Source organism: Nesoenas mayeri, assembly GCF_963082525.1.
Source record: "Nesoenas mayeri genome assembly, chromosome: 5".
Taxonomy (NCBI): Eukaryota; Metazoa; Chordata; class Aves; order Columbiformes; family Columbidae; genus Nesoenas; species Nesoenas mayeri.
This window is the reverse complement of record NC_137548.1, coordinates 38,000,175-38,014,018: the sequence shown is the minus strand read 5'-3', so window position 1 is coordinate 38,014,018 and position 13,844 is coordinate 38,000,175. Positions and strand designations below refer to the sequence as shown.

General features: G+C 44.1%; 1 protein-coding gene across 2 annotated transcripts; it reads left to right on the top strand.

The window, feature by feature from the left end:
- On the top strand, positions 1 to 8,690 carry LOC308041052 (synaptojanin-2-binding protein-like). 2 transcript variants are annotated; one of them, XM_080345510.1, is made up of 5 exons: positions 1 to 393; positions 4,390 to 4,526; positions 6,033 to 6,128; positions 7,138 to 7,259; positions 7,435 to 8,690. In XM_080345510.1, the coding sequence occupies exons 1-5, from the start codon at positions 321 to 323 to the stop codon at positions 7,487 to 7,489; spliced, it is 483 nt and encodes a 160-aa protein (XP_080201636.1). In that variant the 5' UTR covers positions 1 to 320; the 3' UTR covers positions 7,490 to 8,690. The 2 variants fall into 2 exon arrangements, with proteins under 2 accessions (XP_080201636.1, XP_080201637.1); XM_080345511.1 differs by having other exon boundaries at positions 7,138 to 8,690.
- The last annotated feature ends 5,154 nt before the right edge of the window (positions 8,691 to 13,844 follow it).

Sequence of the window (13,844 nt, the reverse complement as noted above, 5' to 3'; positions counted from 1 at the left end):
CGCCGGTCGCTCCGCCCGCAGGATGCCCGGCTCTGCGGAACCGGACTGGCACCTCTTTCCTTGGCACGGCTGGGCCGGCTGCAAGAGCCGGGCCCCGCGGGCACAGCCGGTGCTGGGCCCGGGCGCGGCCTCACCCGCCGCCCCCAGGCCCGGGTGCCCGCGGCGAGCTGGGGCGGCCGGCTGGCAGCGGGGCCCCGTCCCCGGGCGGCGCGGCCGGGTGCGGACTACAACTCCCAGCGCTCCGCGGCGCGGCCCTCCGGCGGCGGCCGAGGAAACGAAAGCGGCCGCCCCGGGAGCCGACTTCACCTTCAGGCCGCAGCATGAACGGCAGCGTGGCGGGCGGCGGCGGCGGCTTTTCCGAGGAGGTCATCAGCCTCACCCGCAGACCCTCAGGTATCCCCGCCGGGCCCCGGTGCTTCCCGGGCCGGGCAGCCGCGCCGCGGCCTGCGGAGCCCCCGGCGGGGCCGGGAGGCCGGAGCGGGAGCGCGGGGGTGGTGGTGGGGGCTGCCCGGGGGGCTCAGCGGGCGCAGGGCGGCGGGACGGAGGGTGAGCGGTGCCCGCGCCCCGGCACCGGCGCGGCAGCCCCGAGGTTCCCGGCCCCAGGGCCTCTTCTGCCGCGGCGTGCCCTGGAAATGGCCCGTGGCGGATACGCCGCTGCGGGAGAAGCCGGTGACCTGCGAGAGGGAGGGCTGGCTGGGTCCGGCTTTGTCCTCGGCGAGAACAGCGGCCAGGAGCACCCGCTGCGGCTCTAGACCCCTCTGAAACAACCCAAATCTGTTTTTCCCGGGACCAGCTGACTGCGGTGCAGCTCCTGTCGCTTTCAAGTGAGGTGCCAGGCGCTCAGCACTCAGCCGTGTTGGGTACCCAGAATTAGGGGGCATTTCGAAAGATGATAGCCAAAGTGATCGTACCCTATATCGTCAGCTTGTTGTGAGTTGCTGGGGTAGCTACAGAGAGGGCTTCGGGTGCTCAGTGAAGGAGGAGCCCTGGCTGGGAGAGAGAGGGAACTGCGCAGTCTGAGGGGCAGTTTTTTGGCTTTGCTCTCCCTGTCACGGCAGCGAGTGCTGTCATGAAAGCCTGCAGACGCCTGCCTGCCCTCATATTTTCACAGGATTTATGATGCCATTCAGATCACCCTTTCAGAAGTGTGGCAAGTTAGCACCAAATGTACAGCTCTGGAACAAAATCCTGGCTCCAAAGAACCGCAGGCTCCAGAGAGGTTTTGGGGCTAGAGCTGTACTTCGGTGTGCAAGCCCTTCTCTTTAATTAAAACAGGCATGGAAACAAATGCGACAGCCGTTCAGTCCGCACGGCTGCTGGGTGCAGCTGCTCCCAGCCTTGGCTCCGCGCACTGCCCGGGCACCCGCAGCACCCGCACCGCTGGCGTGTGTGCCATTTTGCTTTCTGCAGGGTGGAGGCAGCTCCCGTGCAAGGCTGGGGTCGATCCTGACCCCCGTGCTAGCAATCGCAACCCCAAGGGTGAGCCTGATGGGCATCCCTCTGCCTCCCCTGCTCGCCAGAGTGGCCACCGCTCTGAAAATTGTGTAGCCCTGCCTGTGCAGCCACGAGCCCAAGCTAGTGAGGCCGTGCTTGTCAGTGAAAATTATTTGCTAAATGAAGCCAGTTCTCATGGGAAAAGTGTTTCCATACATTTGGGAACCTAAAGTTTTGAGGGAGGTGGACGAGGATGTTGAAGGGCAGAGCTGAGAGGTCTTGAGTGTGGCCACAGCAATTTAAATCTGATTGTCACCAGCACCATTTGTCCCATCATTAAGGTGCACTGAGTATTTTTAGAGTTAGGTTTCTAACTACATCACTTGATTTGAAGGTTGTACAGCCCCTAACGACCTTCATGCATTTACCATTTGAATTATTAATTTCTGTGGAAGGAACAGTACGCTTTAATGTGTAACACATGGTATAATCCCATAATTTCTCTAATCAGAGTTTTGACTGCAACTTTTTAAAGTGGGTCTGATGCTAAGCATCTCTGGCAAAAGTTTGCTGAGGAGGCTAATGTGTTTACAGAGGCAAAACAGGATGTTTATGTCTCTTTTTCAAATTTCCTTCTGAAGTACTAGGCTGAATTTAGGAAAAAAAAATCTGGTTTTATGGAACTAAATATGGAACTAAATAACTTAATCAGATCAATCTGCAATATTATTTGATTTATCTCTTCCTAATCACAATTTTTTTAATGTATTTTTGAGGAACTTTTTATGTTCCAGGTGGGGTGAATGAGGCATAGGGTCAGAGAGGGTCAGAAGTTTAACCAGAAGCTTTTAAAGCTCTGCCATTCCGCTTCTGGTCCCTTGTAGGCAAGGGATTTAGTGCTCCTTTTCTCTCTGTTGCGCTATGTCTCTTTCTATGTCTGCATGAGCTGAAAGGGGAGAATAGCACAGAGCTCAAGGGATGATAGGAAAGATATTTTTAGCCAGAGTGGAAGTTTAAGTGCTGGAAAGACAGTGAAAAAGCCTCTGAAGGCTTAACTTGGTCTGGCATGAACTGCTGCCTCTTTTTGTCACAAAGATCTGCTCCTGTCTCATGTTGCCTCTGCTGATGAAAGCTGTGACTTTTGATTGTTTTTCTAGTTATGGGTGAAGACTTGCAAAATGTATACTTCTTCATATCTATATATATTGGGGAGGGGGTTTATATATGTGAAAGAATCATTATACTCTGAAACTCTGATTTCTTCTTTCTGGCTTTTTAATAAATGTTGATCAAACCTTAACTTTCTGTAGTATTGATTCCTCCTGTTCCCAGCTTATTGGTTTCATAGCAGATAATTTTTAGGTTTGTGGATTTTTTTTTTCTTTCTAATTCCCATCAAAGGGTGTGTTATTGTGCACAAGTGTCCTTTCTTGGCATAGATATTAGTCTAGCTGAAATATCAGTGTTTCTTCAATCTTCTGCTGCTTCTATTTTCTTCTTCATTTGTCTGAAGGTGCCAGGAAGGGGAGGGGAAAAAAAAGGGTGTGGCAAGATTGCTGATAATATTTTTTTACTTCCTAGCTGTAGATGCACACTTAAAATAGCATGACTCATCCTGTACATCCTTTGATCTCCTATGACTGATTTAAAATGCTGCTTCCTAGCAGGCACAAGGTGGTTTTACTTTCATTTGTAACTCTCCTTCTCCAAGTTTCTAGTCCCAACTCTAAGAGAAAGCAAGCAAGAAAGAGAAAATAAACAAATCAGCCTGGCTGAGCCTGGGGAGAACTTGCCTTTAGCTGTTCTTGACAATAGGTTTTGGATGAGTCATTTATGTCACGAAAAAAAGGGTGTTGTGGGTTTGTTTGTTTGTTTGTTTTTTCCCCTCCATTTACTTTGATTGCATATTTGATTTTTTTTCCTTTGATCTTTCTTTTTTTTCAGTTGTGAGCCTCTTCTTAGGGAATGCTTCCCATCCCTTGTCACCTATTATTATTTACAGAGAAACTTAGCTGCATGTGCAGTGAGGAAGTGCTCTTGTAACCTGCGTTTTTCCAGATTTTTAATTCAATTTGATCTTCTGGATTTTGATGAAACAAGAAGTTTTAACCTTTAACTGCACTTTAATCCAGCAGCTGGTTCCAGCTAGAGATCTGTAATCAAGGCTTACTTGAAAGAACAGTAAGAAACATAGCAAAAATGTGAAGTGGACATAATTTCTGTTTACTGTGTGTGTATTCCTTTTTGTTTTGCTTTAAATCAGAGAACTGTGTCTTTATTTCCTGTCATGTTTTGAATTCCTAAAAGAGAACAAAGTGATTACATACAATTTGAAGTAGCTGCATCTAAGCTCATCTTGTTCTTGGAGGCGAAGGACACCGGTTCCAGCTCCTGAGATGTGGAAGGGGAGCCGTAAGAGCTCCAGCTACCCCCGAGCTGGTGGCACAGCTCTTGCCTGTTTCCTCATCCGTGGACAGGGTCTAATGCTCCTTGCCTTACCTAACTGTTTTGCAGCTCATGAAATGCTTGTCAGGCATGATTTCTTGTTGGTCAAAGGTAATTATTTACTATAGGCTCCTGTGAAATGCAGAATGCTTTCCTTTCCTGCTGTGCTGAAGAGGCGTATTCCTGCTGAGGGCTGAAGCGACAGCTCAGAAACGGTGGCATGTCCCTCAGTATTCCCCAACACCCACCTGAAAACAGGTCATGGATGCTTTGTGGAATGCATCCTCTGGGCCTCCAGGCATTCAAGGTCTCTCCTCTGCTTTCAAGACCAGTTTCATGAGAATAACTTTTCTAGACGGTGATTGGAAAGGACAATGCAGATCTGTGTGCTGTGAGTTTTAGTACGGAGGAGAAAACAGGACAGCATAGGAGGGTACAGACCCCAGCAACAACAAGAATGTCTGAACCTTTGAGCTTTTTCTCATCAGCTTTCTCTTTGGCTTACCTTAGGGCTGGGCTTCAACATTGTTGGAGGGACAGATCAGCAGTATGTTTCCAATGACAGCAGCATCTATGTCAGCCGGATCAAAAAGGATGGGGCAGCTTACCTTGATGGCCGGTTACAAGAAGGAGATAAAATTTTAGCGGTAAGCCCTTTCTTCTGTTGCCCCGTATGTTCTTGAAATGCTGTGATCAGTGATGTGATATGAGATGTAGGTTTGCCGTTGTAGTGCACAGAGAGGAAGGATGTGATTAATGCAATTAGGTAGTGCTGAGCAAACCCCATGGATGAGCTCTCTTGGGGGTGGGGGGAGAGCTTTGAGCACTCAGAAGATGAGTGCCTCCACACATGGGCCCATCTCTTCTGCCTTCTTGATTTGCGTCACAAGCACTCCTTGATGCTGCGTTGATATTTCCTCTGTGACTTGCCTCCCCAAAGTTTTAGGATCCATCAGACCTTCTCTTGCTCACAATGGATCATCATTTACACAAAAAAGGTCTTCTGCCTCTAAGTTTCCATGTTTTGACTGGTAGTCAAAACCACCTCCTTTTGCTCACCAGGATTTTTAGGCTATAAAACTTCTAGGCCATGAAACTCTTCATTGCATCTCATCAGGAACATGACAGGCTGCTTCTCTTTTAAGAAAAATGTTTTAAAGTGACTGAGGTTCAGTGTCCCTAGTTCTTCAGACAGTTGGCAATCATACAAGACAATATGCTTTACAAAGTGATGAGTGAAGAAGTAGTCTCTCCTAGTGTGATATGTGATCTTTTAATACTCTTTAATTTTATTTTGTACTTGGTTATTGTGTTACACATATAATCATTTTAGCCCCTATAAATAGATTGCCTTGTACTAGTTGGAGCCTTTTATTGATCCATAAAATGATACTAAGTTAAACTGCAGAATATTATCCTGTCTTCTCTTGGCAGTTTAATATTTATGTACTTGAATTTGGGCAGTCTAAATATCAAGAGAGGCACTAGATGTGATCTCAGCAGATACAACTAGGGGTAATGGGGATGAAACAGGAAAATTAGGATTAATATCTTTAGTTAGTGAATTAAATAAAGTAGGTTATAAAAACTTGTGCCACGAGAAATTATTTTAAATTAAGAAAAATGCTAACTTTCATGTGAATGCCAAATATGTATGCAAGTCTTTGTTTTATTACATCAGTATGTTTTTAAATATATGTTTACAAGACTCTTTCAAACAGAACATTTCAAAGGTAGACCAGTAGAGGGAACAATGTGGAAATGATGCTTATAATAGTAATTTTGCTGTAGCAGCTCTTTTATTTTCATTAGCTGTCAGAGTTACACCTTTGATTTGTTTCCAGTGAAGCAACCGCATAAGAAACTGCTATTGACACAACTCTTTTCTTATATTCTAGTTTTGCTTCTAGGTAGTTTTTTTCAGTACCTCTGTTTTTTGACTTGGAGTTTCTCATGTTACTTCTCAACATAAAAATGCATCTATAATATGAACGAATTAATGTGGATCTTGCTGATTATAGTATCATGCCCCAAACACAGAATTTTGTGAAAGAGGAAGATTTTTATCTCCTGTCCTTCCTATGTTAGCCTGCATCATTAAAAATTTGATTTTTGCCCTTCAGCAACTGGTTCTCCTTTTTCTTTTTTGCTAGGTCAATGGCAAAGACTTGAAGGATTTGCGGCACAAGGATGCTGTGGAAATGTTCAGGAATGCAGGCTGTGACGTGTCTCTGAGAATTCAGCGCAGGGTATGTTTTACCCATTTCTTAGAGATATTTTTGGTTCATTTTAGACTGGTTTCTATGACTGATAGCTCTTTATTTCACTAGGCAGAAAAATACCATGTCCAGGTGCTCAGTGTGAATTATACATGTAAATATTTTGTTTGAAATATGGCCTTCTCTAGCTGACCATGGCTGTTATCATCTGTGCATTACTTCTTTGTAACAGTATCAGTGCAGCAGTGAGTTTGGAGAAGTCCCCAGATCTTTATTTTGTTGGAGTATGGTGTGTTTTCTCACAGATCTCCTTTCTTGGAGGCAAAAGTTTGTCTGTGAGGACAGAATCTCAGGTTCTCCAGTTTTGTTTCAGAGACCAAAATCTTACTGGAGACAGAACTCCCATGTTGTTTTGGAGCTCATTGCTCATGTTAGTGTTGAGATGTGTGTGCAGCCCAGCACACAGGAACAAATGTGGGCTGCTATAGTTTAAATATACTGGCACTATTTTGGACATGGAAAGAGAGGAATCATTTGAACATCCCTGGCTAGCATTGACATTGACAAAGGAAATACTGATCCGTCTGAAGCATGCTGGTGGGGAGAGGTGGATTGAGGCCCCTTTTCTACTCCCTTAATAAAAGCAGTAAATCTTCTGGGCCAAGATACAGGGCAGGTAAGAAAAACAGAGAATTAGCGATGCCCTTTTCCTGGTAAAGACGCCAGGAGATGTTGTGGTGCGAAGTGCATCAAGGGGTGACTGGATGTCATTGTTTTTGCTGTATGAGACGTATGCAGCTCCAGCTGTTCCAGTCCTAGTTGTCCAAGTGGCAGAGAAACGTGAGGGTGCCTGGTAGTGACTGGGTACCCTGCAGTAAAGCTTGGTTGGACCAAAGCTTTTCTAACCCTCCCCTATGTGGAGCATACAGGTACCTAGGAATACTATCTTGTACATCCCTAAAGAACCACCTGGTCCTGACACAGAACTGGGGGTTCTCCTGTGATGGGCTCTGACGTAAATACTTTTTTTTCCTTGTAGTTGCAGCCACAAAATGGCCCTGTGGGTCATCGAGGTGATGGAGAATCAGGTGGGCTTCCTCTAGCAGCTGTTCTTGTGCCAGGCCTGGCCCTGGCTGCGGCAGCGGTCTGGATCTTGCTGAGGTATCGGCAACGGATATGAAGAGTTCACATTTTGGATATCACTGCGTATTTTACACAGCTATGATGTAATTTAAAGATAGAGAATCAACGATCTTATCACAGACTGATGTCAAAAAGGATCATTGCCTATCGTAAAGCTGCTGCTGATGTTCTTTATATATTGATTTTGTTCCAGGGTGGATGGAAGCAGAGAGGAAAAGAAGAAGGGAGATGACTATGTTCATGTCTAGAGTGGGATAGCTCTATTTTTGACTAATCTGAGGAGGTTTTGCCATCTGCCTCTATTTTGCACCATGAACTTTCAAGCACACTCATCTGTTTCATGGTTTAAGATGCGATTTTTGGCTAAAGGGGGTGGTTTTAAATCAAAAACATTTACTTGAGGCTTTGCCTTGTTTTCACTGAATTTTTCTTGAAACTAATGATACCTGTCTGAACCACAAATAAAGAGGAGCAATGTGGAGGGTATTATTTTTTTCCATTGAATTTTTGTTGGTTGTTGCTAAAAAAATGCCTTAAGAAAAATGTATAAAATCTAATCTGTGATTTCACAGGTGAAATCATCAGTGTAGCTGCTGATTTAGCAGTAATATGCAGTATTCGTGAGGTATTCCAGTTCTGGAAAGACAGAAGATAGCGTACTGCTAGAAAAAGACCTTGATTGTCAGAATGACTGCTCATTCTTGGGTCAGAGTTCTAAGAGAAAGCTTTCCACAAAATGCTAGCATACTGGAGAGAGACAGGCCAACAATTGAATCACAGGGATGAATAGTGGTGAGAGATTTAGACATGCTGAAGCTGCAGTGGGGTCTTTAAATTAGCGATGAAGGAGTAGTCCCTCCATCTGTCAAGTGGGTTGAAGTGTGCATCTCTCAGGTTAAAAGGCCATTTGGTGGGTTATTTTGGGGGAGAATACTTTATGTAAAGTTTTCTGTAGCAGCTGACTTGCTTTCCACGGTCAGAAAATCTTGTGATGATTGGAAGGGAGAAGCCAAGAACGGGCTGGTATTCTCCTGGATATTGCTTGTTTGTGAAGATGGTTGTGATGTTCAGGAGATAGACTGACAGGTCAGGTGTAGGCCAGGCTGAGGCTTAGTGAGTAAAACAAAAGGGAGAGACCCTTGCTCTGGAAAGCTTGTTGCTGAATTTGCCTGCAGGGTCTCATCTCCTTGCTCTGATTTGGATGGTTTTAAATGCCCCAGCTGATGTGAGTTCTGCTGGGTGAGACCTGTTTCTCTTGTCTTTGTAAAAGAAAAGCAAAATGCATGGTCTGGTCTGTTTGATGCCAAAAAAAAAAAAAAAAAAATCACATATGCAATATATGTATTCAAACAAAGAAAAACTGGTGTTGTGGTGCTTTACTTACCTTTATTATTCTAGTAGATCATTGCTGATGTATTTTAAATTGTTGTATGTTTGCTCAGGGCTGTATTCCTCCTGTCTGCAGGAAACAGAAATGGTGAGCTGCTACACATGACATTCCTAGATCACCATGGGGTTTCAGAGCACTTAGACCACCAGAAACCTTGCTTTGGCTTGTAAAATGCTCTAGTGTGAGGGGAAGAGGAAGCAGGAGGAATTTTGCTTGATGTTCTTATGGGACTCTGGGAACAGACTTGAGGTTTGGTGCACATATATTGGCGTTGGATGGCCTGGGCCGATCCATGCAGTGACTTGCCCTGGCCTGCAAACCAGTTGTGCCTGTAGCACGAGGGCTGCTGCTCGGACAGATCTTTGCAGGTGCAGCATGAACCACCTTGGTTGTCCACGACCTGCTCTGAATGTTTGACTGTGGTTTCTACATGGAGCACACACGTGTATCAAGGCAGATGATTACATCTTGATGCCATTGCATCCCTGCCGTCAGAATAAAGACGTAGACAGTAAGAAAAAGGTCTGTCTGGGACAAACCTCTTGTTTGAGGACCAGGCATGTTCGGACATGTTTGCCATCATTGCTGCAGGCAGTTCATTGCTGGGGGGGGATTATATCCAATGTCCTGGTAACCGATGTGGCTTACTGAGCAAGAAAAGGCCCTTCTGGTGCATACTGTTCCTTTGGATTTCTTTTCACAATTACTGAATAATTTTTTAATACCACAGCATTACCTCATTGGCTTTTCCAGAAGTCTGAATAGTAGTTTTTACTTGGAATTTAAGCCATCCAGTCTAACCCTCAGGAACACCTTCCTGTGTCTACTGCCTTCAAACCAGTGTCTGAGGAGTTCCAAACAATCGTTTTTCCAATGACCAGCCACCTCTTGTCTCATTTATTGACAAAATCTGTGTGGAAGCTATACCTCAACCCCAAACTGTCCTGTGAGCTGTGACTCATATTACTTTGTCTCAGCAGCTGGACTGTCTCACCTAAACTTTGTGTGTTTTCCAGAGTCTTTTCCACCATGTGGTTTCTGTAGCCTTGAGTTTCATCTTTACACTGAACATTGTTTATACATTTTCTGTCATTGCAGAAGAAATGAATTAAAAAACAAACATGTAATGAGGACAGCTTGTAAATGCAAGTGATCAGAGAAAGTTTTAGCTTTCGTTACAACTTAAATCTCTGGGTTTTGAAAAAAAAGATAAGTTGAAATCTTGAAGACAAACATAAAAAAGCATCGTAACTGTTAATTCTAAGTTTGGGTTTTTGAGAACTAATTTGCCATTAATACTGATGGCAGCTGAAAGTCTTAGATTTCCATGTTTCTCTCCCATTCTCATCTGTTCCCTAAACCTTATTGTGAACTTACTAACCTGCTGAAGCCTGAATTTTTTAGTTTAAAGACAAATCCAGCTAGTTTGATTTCCTGTACATTCTAGGCACTTGGATTTTACTGAGTCTCCTGAATTATATCTGCTAAAATATGTATTTGACTTGGGCATAACAGTGAGAAAGAGCAGCCAGACTTGATCTCAAGATACGAGGATGCACTACTTCTGGCACTTTATAATTAAAACAAACTAGAAAGGAGTGTGTGGGAGGGAAAGGTGCCTTGCTTTCAATTTGCCTTTACGTTCCAACAACTGGTTTGTTGGGTTATTCTGCGCTAGATTAAAGAGGCCTCTAATAACTGATAGTCCCTCCCTGTGAGGGGATTTGTGTGTTGTAATTGCCTTACCTCTCACATTATTTTTAAGAAATGAAGCCAACTGAGCCTGTTAAGATTCTCAGTGTAAGATACTCTCTCTGTGGCTTCCTGCACCTTTTACAGTGTTTTTCTGTGTCACTTTGTAAAATGCAGACACCCCAGCTGTGTGCAGAGCCTCACTGTTGAGGATACCAATGCCATACACTAGAAGTTTTCCATATCACTTTTATCTGCAAACCCTTATATTTTTTTTTTGGTGAAGGTGCAGGCACCTGCAAAGCAAACACCTAAGAGCTGTATTTTCTTAAATAACTTTCACAAATCTCTTAGAAGCGGTATACATCTTTTCCCCTCTTTCTTTGCTTTCTCAAGTGCCTGAAGGAATCTGTAAACCACAGAACAAACATCATTGCCTTGTGAGAGGTAAGTTCTCTTAATTCCAGTTGGAAGGTCAGAAGAGCCCTTTTGGTCATAGGGTGACACTAGAAACGAAGTGTTAAGTGTCTGTATATTCTGACTTCTAAATCCTTGTCCATACCCAGATGTGACCTGCCTGCTATGGGTTAAGGTGTCTGACGTTGCATTTTGTTGAATGACTGCATCTCCTGTTTGAATTGGCTGCACACACTGACAGGCCCAGATTACTCTCTCTCTGCCTTGTCTGCTCTGTTATTTACCAGTCCACTACCTTTAGCAGTACTGGTTTTGTCTTCTGCCACATCATTGGTGAAAATACTGAATGGCGTTTGGTACAGAGGTACGTTTCCCCCATGGTTATGGTTTTTCAGTAACTGTTGGTATCTCCTGATTTTTGGATTCTTTGTTTAATGGATGCATTTTGATAGTGTATAGCATTGATTTAAAACAAACAAACAAACAAACAACCATGTACCAGCATGTTGCATAGTACTAAGTGTGTTACATTGAAATGGTCAGTAAACTTCAGCTGTTGTCTTGCAGGCAGAAGCTGATATAAGGGTAATAATCAGATCAGGTGAGCTTGATGAGCCAGTCTCCCTCCTCTTTCCTAATTTATTGATGTGGGTTTTACCTCTGGAAGTCATTTTCCTCTACTGACGTTGAAGGAAGGAACAGGTAACTCACTAATGGGACAGTGTCCCACACACTGGGAGCCCAAGGAAGGGATTACATAGAGAAGACTGAAGGAGGACCTTGGCTATACCCTTGTGCTCAGGGTTTCCTCATCACTAGCTTTGGGCAGACTCATGCTGTGTCCGTGCTGCTGTGCTTGGCATGTGTCCTGTCCAGAGCTCTGCTCTGTGTCTCCCCACAGGCGGCTGAGGGGGACTCCAGGCCTTTCAAAGCTTCCTTGAAGAAACATCAACATACAATGAGGAGATGCTGCTTTAAATGAAGAGCAATGGTGGCTCTCCTTCTCAAATTTGAAAGCTTTTGTCCTTGCTGATGCAGCTGTAATTGATTGCAGGCAAACCTCACAGTAAAGCAAGCTGTATTTCTCTTACCTGGCTGCCAAAACCAACTTTGCTAGGCTGGCGCTCTCGGTAAACAGGAGTAACTGTTCTAAATATGCAGGGTAATTATTCAAAGTGACATATGAATGACTAGAGATCATTCAGCAAGCTTTCATGCTTATGTTTGTGTCCAAGTCTTCCAGCCAGGTTTCCTTTTGGTAAAGTTATTTTCCCTCTCATCCCTCTTCACCACCTCTCAGCAGGCTGGCATTTGTGCCTGGCTTGCATTTTTTGCGGTAACTCAAAGCAATTGTCATAGAAAAATTGCTGCTTTTGCTCTGTGTCAGCAGATATTGGTATTTGTTAATTCATCTGTGTCCCCTCGGTTGCTCTGAACTAGCTATTGAACTTGGTGTTACTTATTCCTTTCCTTTTCTTGTCCCTTTGGAAAGCAATGTTGGCACTTAGTTCTGCGACTGCTCTCGTTCTGGCTGGTTTGTCAGCTGTCAGAGGACACATCACCAGAACACCAAGCACAAGCGTGTCCTCCTCTGAGGCACTGGGGGCCGTACAGTTGGAGCAGCTCTGAACTGAGCCCAGAGAAGCACACTGTGATTATGTGGACACTAGAAGCTCTTGCTGATGATCAATATTTTAAGCAGGATGGTCTGGTCTCTACAGCAATAAGGTCTGGATTCCAGTTTTGGGAATGCCGCTGAAGACCTGTGTTGATGCCATGACAACTCCCAGCTCCACGCCTGTCTTACCTGCCCTTACGATGTGTCTGTCTTGGCTTTCCAAGTTGCTGATCAGGGAAGTGCTGGGACAAAAGGTGTTTCCAGTTGTCAGAGTGTGGCAGTCACATTAGAGCTGTACCCCACCTCCCGCTGTGGTTTGGTTGGGCAGCATAAGCAGATCTGGAGCTCGCCAGACAGATGACTATACCCAGTACTTGGGAGAGTGCAGCAGAAGTGCAGTTTATGCTAAGCATATCATTCTGCTGGGACAGAATGTTTCCAGAGAAAGAAGAGAGAAATAGAGGATGTTTAGGAAAGGCAAGCAGAGTTTTAGGAAGGTAGCTGTACTTGTGCTTGAGGGAAGGGTTGTCTAGATATCTGTGGCTAAACAATATCTCTGGGAAAAGTTTTTGGGAAAGACTTAGAGTGGTTAAGAAAAGAAAGGCTGAAGAAAACCTGTTTGTTCTTATACGTAGTGTGTGAGGGAAGTGTTCTCCTAAAGAAAAGGAAATGAAATTAAAATAAATGGCTCAATAGGACTGCTTGGGTTGGGAGAGGGATGGAAAGCTGGGCAACACAGCTGGGGCTGGGTGGTTTAAACAGCATTTTCTGATAATGGAGAAGTAGCAGTGTAAGCTATAAGCCATGCTGTTTTTTATCTTTAATGCAGCTACTTTAGTCTGACTAGTAATAAGCACTTGATGAACCATTAGAACTGCTCTGGATGTTAACATTCATGTAAATAGACTAGAAGCTCTGTTTCCCTTAATCACTTAACATTTACAGTTCATAGTTTTCAAAGTAGGTTGGTGACATTAACTGAAGGGCATCAAGCTATTTAATAAGAGATAGTCTGAGATGGTTCTCTGGTTATTTAACATTCCTGAGTGCAGGAAAATGCTTGAGTTCTTAAAGGTGTTTTTTAAATCTAGAATGACTGAAATACTAGCAATCTGGTATTAAAAGTTGTTAGCATAGGGCTTTCCAGTTGGAACTGGAGGCTGTATGAAATAAATTACTTAGCTAACTGGTGAAATATTTGCTGTCTCACTTAAGTACACAGGCTGCTCAGGAGTCCTAATGCAGCATGGGAAATAGTGGGTTCACAGTTACCCCAAATGGTCTTTTGCATTCATTGCTCCTCAGCATGTTTTAGTAAACTTTTGAGTCACTGAAACAAAAAAAACATGGAAGGAAAGGGAAAAAAATAATTATAATATTTAGGGCTTCTTTCACTTCTTTCTGACTATAGCAAATATGTTATGAAGTTTAGGAATAGAATTCAGAAATTTAAATTTAATTTTAAGAGGTGAGTAGTAATCCAAGA

What these genes read in the sequence shown, in the direction of transcription:
- LOC308041052 (XM_080345510.1), top strand. Translation starts at nt 321, where the DNA reads ATGAACGGCAGCGTGGCGGGCGGCGGCGGCGGCTTTTCCGAGGAGGTC. An exon ending in AAGGAGATAAAATTTTAGCG is followed by an intron (nt 4,527 to 6,032) that starts GTAAGCCCTTTC and finishes CTTTTTTGCTAG; the next exon opens with GTCAATGGCAAAGACTTGAA. An exon ending in CTCTGAGAATTCAGCGCAGG is followed by an intron (nt 6,129 to 7,137) that starts GTATGTTTTACC and finishes TTTTCCTTGTAG; the next exon opens with TTGCAGCCACAAAATGGCCC.